This window comes from Parambassis ranga, chromosome 20, assembly GCF_900634625.1.
Source record: "Parambassis ranga chromosome 20, fParRan2.1, whole genome shotgun sequence".
NCBI classification, from domain to species: domain Eukaryota; kingdom Metazoa; phylum Chordata; class Actinopteri; family Ambassidae; genus Parambassis; species Parambassis ranga.
Window position 1 is genome coordinate 1,427,962 of NC_041040.1, and position 14,730 is coordinate 1,442,691.

A 14,730-nucleotide genomic window follows, 5' to 3' on the forward strand; every position below is an offset into this window, starting at 1 on the left:
CAGCATTGCAACATTTCAAAATAAAATCCCTTCATTATTGATGTCGGAATCCGCGGCACGTCAATGTTTATTTTATTTTTTATTTTTTTAAATGAAGCGGTCAAGGTGACAGCAAAGGGCCGGATGAGGACTAGATTTGCAGAGGTGTGCGGAATGTGTGGAAGCCACAGTGATCCACTAGACTGACGTGTCTCCGGTAGCGCAGCAGAAGAAGAAGACTGCAGCCCGGTTATTCCACAGACTTCAGCACAGCCAAGCAGTCGACAGTCTCTTCCGCAGAGAGAGGGAGGAAAAAAAGAGAACTTCAGCAACGACAAAGCTGTAGTTTTCCAGCATGTTCAACCTCTGGACATCTCCGTTTCAACACGCTCGCCCAGCAACTGTTTGATTTTGCTGGCGTGAATATATATTTTTGGAAAGATTCGTCTTTTTCCCTCCTTCGGCTGATGTAAAAAAACAACCCCTCTATAACTGGAATGATGTGGACCTCTCATGATACTGTTGGATTTGTTTTCTTAGCTGGATTTTGTTTTCAGTTTGGATTCTCCTTTGAAGGTAAGAAAGGCGGATTTCTTTTTCTCTCCTTTTTTAACAGTCTTATGTGAGATCGTGTAGGTTTTTGCTGCCCTGCGTGCTGGGAGCTGCTCGGTCGGAGAAAGTGTTAAAAGTGCGCAGCCGTTCTGGAGGAAAAAAAGACAGCAAATGAGGAAAATGTTTTAAGTGACCTGGATTGTAATGAGCACTGAAATGTGGATGGAAGGCGATCTCACGCTTGTGAGGATAAGGAAGGTTTTTCCACTGGTGATAAAAATGCAACTGGTGATTGTTTGGAATCAAGTCATTTCACGTCGCAGCGAAGGGGCAGCTGCATGTCTGTTTATTTCATGTCATTAAATATGAAGCTTGGTGAATTAATACAACTTCTTTCATGTATGGGGACAAAAGTGAGCGGGCAGTTGGTGGTTTCAGCACCGCGGACAGCTGCTGCATGCGGCTGTCCGTGGTCCTGAAAGCGCCGCTCCACATTCCGTCCGCTCCATCCGGCTCAGACCCCCACTTTCAAACTGCCTCCGTGCGCTGCTCTCCTCCACACGCAGCGGACATGTTAAGACTCTGAACAGGCTGGGAGTTTGTTAGAAACAGTATTATCGATGCGTTGGCGCCAAAGTTTCTATGCTTTTTTTAGCCTCCATCCAAACAAACTGCATTTTCGCTGTTTGGTCTTTGCACTTATTCTGCTTCGATGCGGAATATTTAGGATTTTAACAGGGTTATACATAGCTACACAACAGCTACAGGCACACGGATGAATAAAGTGGGAATTAGACGAAAAAAAAAATCCCCTGCGTGTAATTAAGTGTCTGGATAATGTAGCCACGGTGCGACTGTGCGGCGTTCTTGTAAACTCCCGATGAAGACGCGTCAGTGTCTGTGACAGGGAAGAGGAGAGGGGGGGGGGGGGGCAGGAGGAGGAGGTGAAGGGAGGGTGAGGGGGGGGGGGGGGGCACCATCTCCTTCAATTAAAACAAAAACGCACCTTTATCACGCGCTTGGTTCCAAAAACACAGCTGTTGTTACCAGTGTGGTGATTCAGTCACCAAGGGTTTATTTTGCGTTAAGAAATCACACAACCTTCAACCTCGTCTTTATTACCCACCTCCTCCTCCTCTTACCCTCTCCACTTCCTTCTCTCATCTGCAGGTCGCTTCACGGATCTGCCCTCCAACATGACGGTTAAAGAGGGACAAAACATAGAAATGGCGTGCGCTTTCCAGAGCGGAACCGCCTCTGTGTATTTGGAGATCCAGTGGTGGTTCGTGAAAGCGCCGGAGCCCACTGACAGCGAGGAGGACGTCGATGCTCAAGAGGTACAAGGGTCTCTCTCTCTCTCTCTCTCCCTCCCTTCCTCTCTATCGCTCTCTCTCTCTCTCTCTCTTTCCTGTGCGAGTTATGTTTTAAATGCACACCCACTGATGAAGGTAGCATCCAACATGTATCCACGCTGTTACGCACAAAGCGCCTTATGTCATCAGCGTCGTGCCTGCAGAAGCCCCGTTGGGACAAGGTCGGGCACTCATGCCAAAACATTTTATTGACCCATTTCCTTCCATGGAGCAGCATGCTATGACCTTCAAATATCTCCAGCTGCTGCCTTGACTTCATCAAAAACAAATCTGAAAGTTACAATTTCTTCCACACAGATCCAGGAAGAGAACTGATGTTAGACACCTCAGTCCCCCTGAAACAGTTAAAATAATCCCTCCACACACTGAGCAGGAGGCAGTCCCATCAAGGGGGGAAAAATAACAGCATTAATCAAAGACTACTGTGAAAAAAATTAGCTGGTTCTGGATATTAATTACATGATAAATGAAGTAAATGAGCCTGACTATTCATGAATTGATAAAAAGTGGCTGAATCAATATAGCTGAAGCATATTCTTGCATTTTGCCTCATTAAACAGAGCTCTGGAAGTGCTTAGGCTTTTTTTTTTGTTATGTATTGCCGTTGCATTACAGCTGGTTATGACAGCTCACCCTCAAATAATGATCGCCTGCTTAGTGGATGAGAGCGGCTAAATGTGTTGACTGCATACAAATGGATGTGTGTGTGCATGACTGTGTAGGTAGCTGCATGTCAAGATTTGGAAGGTGCTGCTGTATTGTCATGACAGACATCAAAAGGTGCTCTTTCTATTTCTGTGACAAAAGGGGAAGGCAGAGATGTGCGTATGACAGGGGAGGGTGTCTGGATATCCATGTGGCTTTAATTATTGTGCCATTGTTGCCCGGCTCTTATAGTGGCGTCGCCCAGGCTTTGATGTTGGTTTGATCCCACGTGACTCTTGGATGTTGGGCTGAAGTAGCCTATTGATGCAGACATCACATTGTTACCCATATTTCTTATCAGGGAAAGGCTGTTTGAAATGGAAGCTGCTGTGTGTGTTGTGTTGCAGTTTGAATGGAGTCAAAGCTGTGCGTGAGTGTGTGTGTGAGAGAGAGAGAGAAGCTGCTTAGGAAACCAGCTGGTCTCCTGGAAATTCAGAGGAAATGAGTGCCATGTGTTAGAATGCAAATGTTTATGCAAATATAAGCCACATGCATGAAAAAGTAAGAGTTGTTGGATGTTTGAAAGGCTGACATGAAAAGATGCAGCGCTAAAAAGTTAGATGGATGCTTCATCTTTAACCCTTAATCACCCAGGTCCTTCAGCTATATGAGTACTGTCAGATTGCTAGAATCCATCTTATCCAACCATCTGGAATATTATTTATAACATGCATACATGCTCCATGCTCCACGGAGAGAAAGAGAAAATATAACTATAGACAGTTACGTAACACATCTGCACATTGGTGTATTTTTGAACAGTGAAGTGCCGGCCAGGTTCACTCTAACAGGCGAGAAACGGATACTATAGATGTAAGAGAGCAGGATTCTCTCCTATTTATCATATCTAATGTCGTCAATATGCAGAGGCATATTATTCTGTAGTCTGAGTTACCAGACATCTTGTAAACATGTAAAAGCACTGAGTGTAAATAAGCAACCACATAACACAACAATGTTTTAACATTTAAAACTTAGTTATGAAACCTCCGCAATACAGTTCAGCACTTTAATTTCTTACAGTGTAGGTGTTTCCTCCATATGCTGACTGTGCTGACAGAAATAACACTGTTATGCAATCATACTTATCCTCATTGTCATCAAAACAATCTGTTATTAATACACATATTTTCAAGAATCATATTTTCAATGTTTCACTTTTGAACAGAAGGTTAGTCGTATCTGAGAATGATACAGAGCAGCCATGTTTAACGTTACAAAACCAGGCTGTACACCACTGGGAGAGTCTGTCCACCTCTTTCCCCCACACAGCAGGGAAACCAGGCTGAGTCTGTCACTAAAAAGCATCCTGCTGCCATTTTTAGAGGAGAGCAGCACTTTTAGTAAACCCTGTGCTACTACGAGTAAAATGGGTGCAACGTTGTTGTGATTCTGTTGCATCACATTTGGGTGAGTGATATTTAGAAGAGGCTCAATAACCTCATTGTTTACATGGTTAATTGTTTAAGACTGGTATTTGGTTTCTCATTTCCAGGTTTGATTAGGCGTAAATAAAAAGCACCAATTGTTAGTTGAGTGTTTCGACTCTCATTTTGGATGGAGACAGAGAGACTCATTGTAATTTAAAGATGTAGAGCTGATACTGAATGTTTTGTTTTTTTATTTTATTTAATTTCAGGAGGAATTTAAAAAAATAGCCTGGGGCTTCAGATGCTCTTTTAATGGGGTGATTTAATTCAGGAAGCTAATTTACAAGCTTTTATTTTGAAGAGGAAATTTGGAGGTTTAAACACTAAGCAGACCTATAATAAGAGGCACTGAACCATTTCACACATTAAACCTTTTAAGCAGGGCGTGTGTAACCTTATATATTCTGTTAGCTTGTTACACAAGCTCTCCATTCAAAATAAAAAAACTGACTAAGTATGTAAAACCATCCTGAATTGTGAAAGTATCTGAAACGCCCACACATTCATACACTCGCTCTCAAACTCATGCACAGTGCTAGAAGTATCCTTAGATTATTTCCGCAAAAAGTGCACATTTGGTTTGTGTGAGGACACATTTATTTAGTTAATGGACATTGATTTCTGCTGATGTGTCATTGTTAATCAGGCAGCTAATTTTTAATGCCAAGCTTCAACTTCAGCAACAAAATGTCATCTGTAATTACCCTCCTAATCAACACATAAACTGACTTTCTGCTCACTTGCACAGTTAAAAGTTTACAGTCGAGCTAGCCTGGGTTCAGTAAAGATAATTAGGTTCAATCTACTTTGACACATTGTTCATCTGCTCTTCATTGTTGACTGCTAAATAGAAGAAAAATCAGTACATTTTAAAGGGACTATTTCCATCTAATAACCCTCTGAACCCCATTTTAAGTCCTTTTCACTGCAATATAAAATCCTGCCTCTAAAGAAACAATCAAGGCTACAAGTAGAGAGGACTCAAGTATATTATTTGTGCTGTGTAACACGGCTATGAAGACATACATCATAAAAATCATTCATACTGATGAAAGCACATTTTTGTACGTTATTGATTTTTAAAAAACTGGAATTAGTATGTATATAAAAAACTATAATCCCACATTTGTATGAATAAAACAGAAGCTCCATGTGTCATTTACATTTAATTATTTTTTACTTTTCCAGCCTCTAAAATCAGATTTTAAATTTTTTATTTTTTTTTCTCTTCGCAACAACCATGAAAAGCCTGCAGGTTAGCAAAAAACAAAATGCTGAATTTTTGTCATGCAGTTGCTGGTCATACACCTCACTTAATGCTTCCTAGTCTAAGCTAAGGAGTTCAGAAATTGTTTTGTTTGTGCAAATCGAATGGTTTATCAAGTTTTCAATGTCATTTAGACTATATAACACCATTTGACTTCAGATTTGGTTGCATTTTCAGAAGGAACCATAGGTCACACATGATGCATTCAAGGACCATCAGAAATCTCAAGTTGTCTTTCAGGTCTTTGTGCTTTTACAGTTTCTAACTTTGATACAATAGTGATTTTTTTATTGAAAAAAATGAATGCAATTTAGAAGTTCACAGGGTTAATTGCTGCTTTATTCTCAGCTGACATTCCTACAGCTGCAGGTTTTTGTTTGCTTTCTTTGTTTTGTTTTTTAACATAGAAGAAGAATAGCATGTCCAATTTGTACATTTTTTCAATAAGTGACATTTGTATTAGGGGAAAACAACGTTCATGCTGTCGCAGCCTTTGTGCTCATTTCTCAAGATTCTCCAACACCGCGGTGGATACGGATTAGAGAAAAGGGAAAGACGAAAACAAGTCAATACAGAAAGCTGCTGTTTGGCTTCAGCTGCCACAACAAGTGGTAAATGACTCTCCTCTCAGATTATAAATGACATGCTGCCAGTTCATAATTATGCACAAACACAGACACACAAGAAGAAAATATTCACACCTCCATGACAAAGAGGAGTCATGCTGTTGACGGGATTTGCTACACTTGTGATGTTGTTGATTCAACTCAAAGATACACAGAGAGGAGGAGAGCAGAGTGTGAGTTAAACATTTGCTGTTACAGAACACGAGCAGATTGCTCTGGAAATGCAGGGTCATCATTCGGTATGGCATTCTGGCTGCAGCTTTCAAACTGCAAAACTGACGCTATGTAGGCTGTGATTGCAAATGATTAGAGCTCTTTTTTGGCATGTTGGATTGTCATCTATAAAGGCTGAAGTGCAGCTCTCAGAGGATACAGAGAATTTAGTGCATCTTTATACGAATGGAACTGAGGATGCAGTCAGAGAGAAACTCAATTAAATTCAGTTATTGTTGTAATGAGCTGCAGCTAGTTAACAGCTAAGCCACCTGGTAAATTCAGCACCCCATAAGCTGAAAACCGGTGGTTTAAATCCAGCCACTGCCCTCATGCTTCCTAATGCTCACCAACCTTCAATTAAAGGGAAAAAATACCCCCAGAATATTCATTTAATTTTAAAATTGCGAGCATGCCTCATTGTGTCTATGCATTGATTGTCATGCATGCACACGGTGATGCGACAGGAAAAATCCATATCTGCTAATGCTTTCTCCAAGATGCAAAATCAATAAAAACATCTATAGAATCCATCTTCCTGGATCATTTTCCTCAATCTTCATCAGCTTGTCAAAAATACCATTCTGACTTAAAGGTCTGGAATGATCTAATCAACAAAAAATGCTGGACATTCAGCATACACATTCTTTCTATACTTAGAGGTGAGTGGTGCGGTCATAAGGTGCTTCCACTGGAGAAAATCATAAATACAGCAACACTGAATAAGTATATCCTGAGGCTATAGTCCTGCTTTGCTGCTTTGACCTCTCTCACAGACGCAGGCAACCTCCTGGGTAATGGTAATACCTGAAGGGTGGCCTTTGGTCACACATGGTGGACAGAGCCTCATTTCCATGTATTTCAATTTAGAAATACATTCATGATCGTCCCTTTTGATTTTAAACCCTAAATCCCTCTTATTCTGAAGAGGTGGATTGGAATCTTCTCGGGGTTTGATCTCTCTTTTTTTATCCGGCTAATCCGGCTGCTGTTGTTTGCCATAAGATCAATTTATTGAGTAAATCTTTACCACCCTGTCCACTGGTAATTCTATTTGGTGTGGGATTATGTTTGGATAAAAGAGGGGGAAAGGGAGAAAAGCTTAGTTTTATCTGTGGAGGTAACTGTTCTGATCCTTTCAGCCAGTGCTTGTCGACTTTTTTTTCAGTTGCTTACTTATTATTCCTGTTGAGGTTAAGTATAAAAATAAAAACAGCTTAGAATCGATTTAGTGAACTCTGTGAGTGGAAAAATAATGCATATCTAGGACGTGAGGAAGGATAAACCTTGACAGTATGAATTTCAAAGCTGGATCAAGCTAAAGCACCAATAATCAGAGACGATGCCAGAGACTCCATGCAGATATGTGCCGTTTAAAAATTCATACATGCATTTCATTCCTCAAATACCGCCTGGAGTGCATGAATAGCTGGTGTGATGCTGCAGCTGCTGCTGGATTCAGCCCTAGATCTACCTGCGATATATTAAACAACACTGTTGTGATGTGTCTGTAACAGTGAGACGAATTTAAAAAAATAAATAAAATGAAAAGATACCCTCGCCCGGGTGCCGCCAGAGAAAATAGGTATCGGATGGCCTGCAGTAAGAATACAAATGACCATTACATAAAACATCCACCAGCGCACTTTGACCACAATGCACTCAAGCCACAGCGAGCTTTACCTCTCTTAACAAGTGAGTTTATAAATCCACCGAGTGTAACAGCAAGGAAGCATAAAATCCATTGGCCCGCCGTGCTCTCCGAGTGACCTTACTGTCTGCCTCTCCACCCCTCCATCACAGCCTCCTCCCACTCTCAGGCTGCGATAACTGCACCCGGAGTCAATATGATGCGCCCGGTAACTGCTCTCATCAGCCCCGGTGGCCTGCTATGCATGCACACGCCTGTAATAATCTGTAATGGTTTCCGAGCGTTCGTGGCGAACATGAGTTCTCTGTGGGGAGGTGGCTGTCTGCGTGATAGGTGTGTGTGTGTGTGTGTGTGTGTGTGTGTGTGTGTGTGTGTGTGTTTGCATGCACTGACACATTAAACAGCCTGCTGCTTTCATTTTCCAGCAGTGGACTGTGGAGCGCTCACTGTCAAGCTCCACTACAGTCACCAGCCATGGAAGAAAAGGCTTCTTTTGAAATCATGGCATATTCTTACTGTAAAAAACAATATGTTTACTAAATGTAAGTGACTATATGACAAACCTGTGCACTTACAGACAGATCAGTCCTACCTGTATTTAATGGTTTTCCACATAGTAGTTCCCAAACAGCTTAATAATATAGAAACAAAGTGGACAAATGCATGACCTTCATTACACCTTGTGGATGATTTTAGCTTCAACACACTGTTTCACTAGCCACACAAATCTAAACAGGAATAAGTCTCCGCTTCATGCAGTTCAAAAGTCATCTCAGCTGCTATTTCTTTTTATGACTCAAAGGAAGAAGAAAAAAAGAATCTGAAATGAGAGATTGATCAGGAAAACTCCTTTAGGCTTCAAATGTCAATGTGACTGACAGTTGACAAGGGCATGAGAGACAACATGAGGATGGCTGCAGTTTACAAAGCAAGGACAGCAGCAGCAGCAGCAGAGAAAATCAGGGCCTTTAAGCAGTTATGTGTCATCGCTAATTACCTCCAGTATCTTGTACAGTTATGTACACAGTGCATCTTTTGTTTTCTGTTCACTAATGTGCTTGAACATTTCAAACTGCCTGGTGTTGAGAATGATATCTGGAGTTTGTCAATCATTCCACATCACCACGTGACTGCAGAGAGCAAGTCTAACAAGACATAGGGATGTTTAAAGGCTTCCCCCCCTATCAGTCAAGTATCCCTAATACAATACATCTTAGCATAATGTTGGTGTTGTCAATATGTACATGCACATGTGCAGATATGTGTGCATGCACATACATTATGTACATGTTGGAAAGAATACCTATTGATCACTGTCTATTTGCAATTTGTATAACATGGATTTGGGTTAATCACAGCTTTATGCAAATACTGTTTTAAATAAAAAGTAAAATAATAATCCAAATAAAATAATACACTACATGGTCATCTTCATCCTTTTCTCATACAGTAGTAAAATGCTTAGACCAGTCAAACAATGTTTACATGCCTGGTGCCCTGCTCCGAGGGGTTAGGGTTAAAACGACAGGGAACCAAAAGTGAAACCCAAAGTGACGACCGTGGCTTTTCTGCCTCTGTGTGTTAGTCCCATGGTCAGATTGCATCAAGGACCACACAACAAGTGAGTCTTTATGGCCATCTAGCATTAATATGACCTTGAGTCTTATTTGGAAACAATCATCTATGGCGATCATGTGTGAGAACGCATTTGGAGATTTGTATTTGATGCATCGCGCAAAGGCATCTGTGTAATATAGGCATTAGCCGTAATCCTTAATTTAAGAGTTTTGTGGATTAAGAAGACCTTCTTTGAGACCAAAGGATGTCATTTTAGTCATATATACAGTATATTGTCTTTATTATGTTCGGGAAAAGCAATTTTCACACATATTTACTAATCACATGAGCACCCTCTAGGGGAAATGCAGCCACTTTCTGTCCAGTGGCATTGAAAAGATGAACTCCTTATGTCTGTTTGTGTGTTTATGGTAATGAAGAACACGTCACCCGGTGCAAGTGTTGCTCACTGATGTGTTTTTAATAGGTTTTTAGAATAATGGAGCTCTAAGGCTCAGAGGAATAAAAAATATCAAGCAGTCCTTGTTAGCAAAATATTACAACACAGTTCTGAAGGACCTGACTCATGCTTTAAAATATAGAGGAAACAAACAGTAAAAAGCACATTATTTCTTGGTAAATGGCGAGCACTGCAGAAGGCAAAACAGCGGAGAAAGGTTATCCCAAGGTTCTCTAGTTAGTGGGGAATTTATTCTTTCATGATGGCACTGGAGTGAGTGTTATTGAATATGATTGACTGTTCTGGTGTCAGAGAGAATGATAGAAGGAGCTCTGTCAGCCGACTCTGCAATATCTCAGAAAGTTAAAAAAAAAAGCCACGCCGCTACTCCTCTATATTGATAAATCAGATTCAGATGCCTGTCTGCTTTTCTTTGGAAATCAAAAGGCTGGAGTGACTCATTGGACTGTCACGCAGTGCAAACATAATGTGTTTTGAAATTTGAAGGTCAGAGAGATTATTTTTACTCTTTCAAGGATTTTAACTGCACTTGGATTTTCACTTTTTTTTTTTTAAATTAGTCTGCCTTTTATGGTATTATGGCACTCCACCAGGCAGCCATGCAGTTTCTATGATCCTGCACTCAATTAAAATACTAAATAGGGCAACTTTTCCCCCCTCTATCTGCAGGAGTTGGTCAATCCCCTCCTCTCCTTTGCAACATGCCAGGAAAACCCTGACGTGGAACCTTAAATGGCTCAGTTGTTAGCTGGGGTGGGTTCAGCCATGTCGGGTCCATTTATGGTGCTGTGAAGAAATGAGATGATGCAGGGAGGGATAAAAAGGGCCGGGCAGATGGGAAAAACATATGGAAGGTGTGATGCAATAAGGATACACGGAGCCTCTAGGGAAATATCTGGAAGAGATTCATACATGCATGCAAAACAAATCCTCATTTACTGTCCCGCGTGTATCTGGGCAGCTCTGTCTATTGGCCAGACAGTGTTACATGAACACTGCAGACTCACAAAGCAGAGACTTGATGCTTCATTAAAGCAAGCTGTCGCCGCGTCCTCCACAGTGATGTGGGAAGAGGGGCTAAGAAGCTAGTTAGCTTAGTGAGGGATTGGAAACAAGTCTATCCTGTATCACTGCCAGAGACACAGAATATTTTTTTTTTATTGGCATAACTTATTATTGCCTCACTGTTTTTTCTCATGTCGGTCTGATCTAGCTGCATAAATTGATCTGAACTTTGTAAAATAAAAAAATCCAGGATGGGGAAATGTTTTTAAAAAGTGTTTTCTATTAGGCTACAGTAAATGTCAGACTTCCAGTTCTTTCTTTTAGAATACAGTTATCTGAATTATGTTACAAAAGACAGTGAAGCCGGGCTCAGTCCTGATATGACAAACTTCACACAGCAGTTTCAGCACTTTACTGCAGCATTATTTAGATCTTTATCCATTATGGAGGCACCTTATTGTCCCAGATTCATTCAGCAGCACGGCAACAACTGCAAACATCCAGCCAGAGTCACAGAGACCTATTTTTAGCTGCAGAGGCCTGATCTCTACATCGCGGAGAGAGTTGGAGATTACAAGAAGAGACAGACAACACGGCAAGAGCCTAAACCAACAACAGCCCACCTATATCCTACACACTGCAAGAAATATTATCATTATATAGACGTTACATGTCATTGCAAGGTGCTTATACTTTACCACTGGACTGTTTTAAGGCTGTTTGAGAAGAAATTAGCAGCTAGCAATAGTCAGTTAAATGTTGCTATTGTCATTTCTATGTTTGACTTGAACACACACAGTAAACAATATGCTGCCAACAGACTTATGAAAAAAGGCAAAGATTGTACCCAATTAAATGCATAACTGACACCATCCCAGGTGGTTAGCTGTCTGCATAACCCTCACCTGCATCTGCTCAATACAATATATAATATATACAAAAACAATATGGTATATGCTCTAAAACTGACAGATCCAGCCTCGTGTTGTTTTAACATAGATAGTCAGGTGATTTTTTTCATGAGTAAAATTGCTTAGCTTTACTTTCAGGTAGCATCACATTAGGTATTTTTATCACCCTAAACTCACCCCATCTATGACCCAGCAGCCTGAGCCCAGCGTTGGTATCATTACAATAATGACCCTGTCTTTCTTGGAGTGCATGTTGTCCCGTTTTACTTCACTTATTCTTTGCCTTTCACACACAGTCAATTCAACTGACTAGTGAGGTGAGCTTCACATCCAGAAGTACTTCAACGTGGGCGGCTCATGGTGTGGATTGATATGAAAGAGACTCCTTCATTTTCCACAGTCGGCCTCTCATTTACCGCCGTCAGCCTATCTAGTAGCTAAATCGGTATCTGGCTTTGACATAGACATATGTTCCTGTGTCCTGGCTTATTTTTGGCACAAACACTATGCAATAAATTATCATCAGATAAAACGATGTAAATTATTTGAATTTGAGCCCAAGCCTGTGTCATTTATCTTGTCTTTTGTTTTGTTTCCAAATCTACTGATAGGCACTAATAACTTTTAATGACACAGCTACCCTTCCGTCTATTATGCACACACTGGGAATATAAATGCATAATTTCCTGGGAGATAACACTTTAGAGCATGAAATAAAAAAACCTTTCATGGGTATTAGAAGCTATTGCATCAATCAGTGACAAAACATGGATATTTATTTTACCTCAGACTTTTTTTTTTTTTTTTATAAATGCAGCGAAGTTCAAACACAGGGATTATTGATTCATTAAAAAAACATCTACAGAAGGCAATATATTTACCAACAGCATCCCCTTAATCCATCATATTCCTTTTGGTGCTTTAATCAGCACCAGATAATGACCAGTGATGGCAGAAAAAGGGCTTATATATATCACAAGGGGGGCAGGAAATTAAACATGGATTACGGAGATGGTTTATCCTTGCTGTTTGATAGCAGAGGCAGATTATAACAAATAGGTAATGATGGAGGCGTTAAGGTAGCATGTGGATTTAACAGCATAGAAACCAGCTTACATACACTATTTTCTATACTGCTGATGGGGATTACACAGAGAATAGGACCCACTGCTGATGCAGCTGGAACAGATGCATCTTTCAACGCTTCACTGCATGGGTTTCAGCCTCTATCTATACAACCACCTATGGACCTTCCTCCTATTTAATAACATGAACAATGACAAGGTTTGTTTCAACATTTTTACAACTTGTATTCACTTCTTCCCCATCTGATAGTGGAGACTGCATTGCCACAGACAAACAGCAAACTGTCTTTATTGCTTTGTGTGTCTGGGGGACAGTGGGCGGAGCTGGAGATCACAACAGCAGCAGCAGCCACAGATAATTCAATCACTGGATCCTTTGCTGTCACTGGTCTTCTTGACCTCTCTGTTACACTGTCACCAAAAGGAAACTGAATTCATTGGGTGTCACGGCAGAAGCTGCCAGGCTCCCAGAAGTACTTCTCAAATTGAATCAGACAGTTTCTCTAAAATGCCTGCACGAGACGCCTTTGATGTCAGCCTAGTTTGAATGCTTGTTTTGCACAGTACTGTATCTTTAAAGATGCAGTCCAGATGTACTTGCCGTCCTCCATCCTAAACATCCATACAGGCAGTTCATCATAACACTCTGATATGATCCACAGTGTACAGGCTGCAGGAGATGTGCCTCAAACAAACTGAAAGATAAGTAAAACCCCTGTGACGAAGCTATTTCAAATCAGCAAAGTCAATGACTCTCTAGATAAAACCCTTTGTTACGATAAGTGCTATTTGATTTACCAGCACCCATCGTACTCGATATTGGATGTGCAGGAGGCCTCAAATAATAATAACGCAGGTTTCATGGCGTCACCAAATTGCCACCTTTGTCTGCTCTGCATTTGCTGATGTTGCCACTGTTTTCCTAAAATCCAAATCCAGTCAACCCTTTTCGTTTTTAGGCACAATAATAAGCCTTAGATTTTAAGAAACATTAACACATAGGTCGGTGCTTTGTTAAGATTAGCAGATTAAGATTAATTGTTGACTAATGTTCTGTTGACCCATCCCATCACCCTAACCTCTTCTCTCTAGGCATTTATACTGCAGTGACAATTAAACCCAGTGACTTTAAACAAAAACAAAAAAGAAAATGCAGTTCCTCTTCTGGCATTGAGCGGTTGGTTCTAAAAGTAAGTCACTGACCTCCATGTTAAAACATCCAGCTTTACAAAAGAATTTAAAGCCTGGTGCAAATAAAGAGTTGAGGTCCCTATAGATAATCTCCTCCCCTCTAACCCCTTGTTGCTGACATACGTCAAGCTTCTTAGATAAATGCCCCATGTTGTAACAGCCATAGACAGTCTATAGGTTTCTTGCGAGCCATGTGCATCTGTTCATATGCCATTTAAGGCTTCTTCTTGGTGTCTGTATATCACTATCCAGGACTTCTAATGGGTCTAAATACAGCAATGATCTGATTACATTTGTCTTTCTATGTTTTCATTTATCAAAGTGTGTGGGATGATGAGGGCTCTGGTGCCAAAGGATGCAGATGAATTTTACAGGTGGACAAATCACAAATCTAAGAGCCGCTTTTAGCTTGTGCATCTACATTTTCTCTTATTCTCATTGGAAAACAGTCTAGCAGAACAACACAGCATTGTCAAAGGCCTCCTTGCCATTTTAGGGTCATCTACTGTTGGTACTGTTATCTACTCGGATGGGAAAGCCTGTGTTCAGATCATACAAACATTTCCAACTGATCTGGGAGCTAGATACAGCAGCGTCCCTGAGTAACCAATTAGGAACACGATTAATCTTAGCAGCACTGATGTTCTTACACAGTATGCTTTTAAATGAAGCAGTTGCTCAGCTGACATCTTTGATTTGTCTAT

The 14,730-nt window shown here is 40.8% G+C and overlaps 1 protein-coding gene across 1 annotated transcript in view; it reads left to right on the top strand.

Moving 5' to 3' along the window:
• The first annotated feature begins 256 nt into the window (after nt 1–256).
• LOC114453416 (V-set and transmembrane domain-containing protein 2A-like) overlaps nt 257–14,730 on the top strand; it is a 60,686-nt gene continuing 46,212 nt past the window's right edge. The window contains exons 1-2 of the mRNA XM_028433308.1: nt 257–555; nt 1,702–1,868. Coding sequence (XP_028289109.1) covers nt 477–555; nt 1,702–1,868 — 246 coding nt within the window. The 5' untranslated portion in view covers nt 257–476. The remainder of the gene's footprint in view (nt 556–1,701; nt 1,869–14,730) is intronic.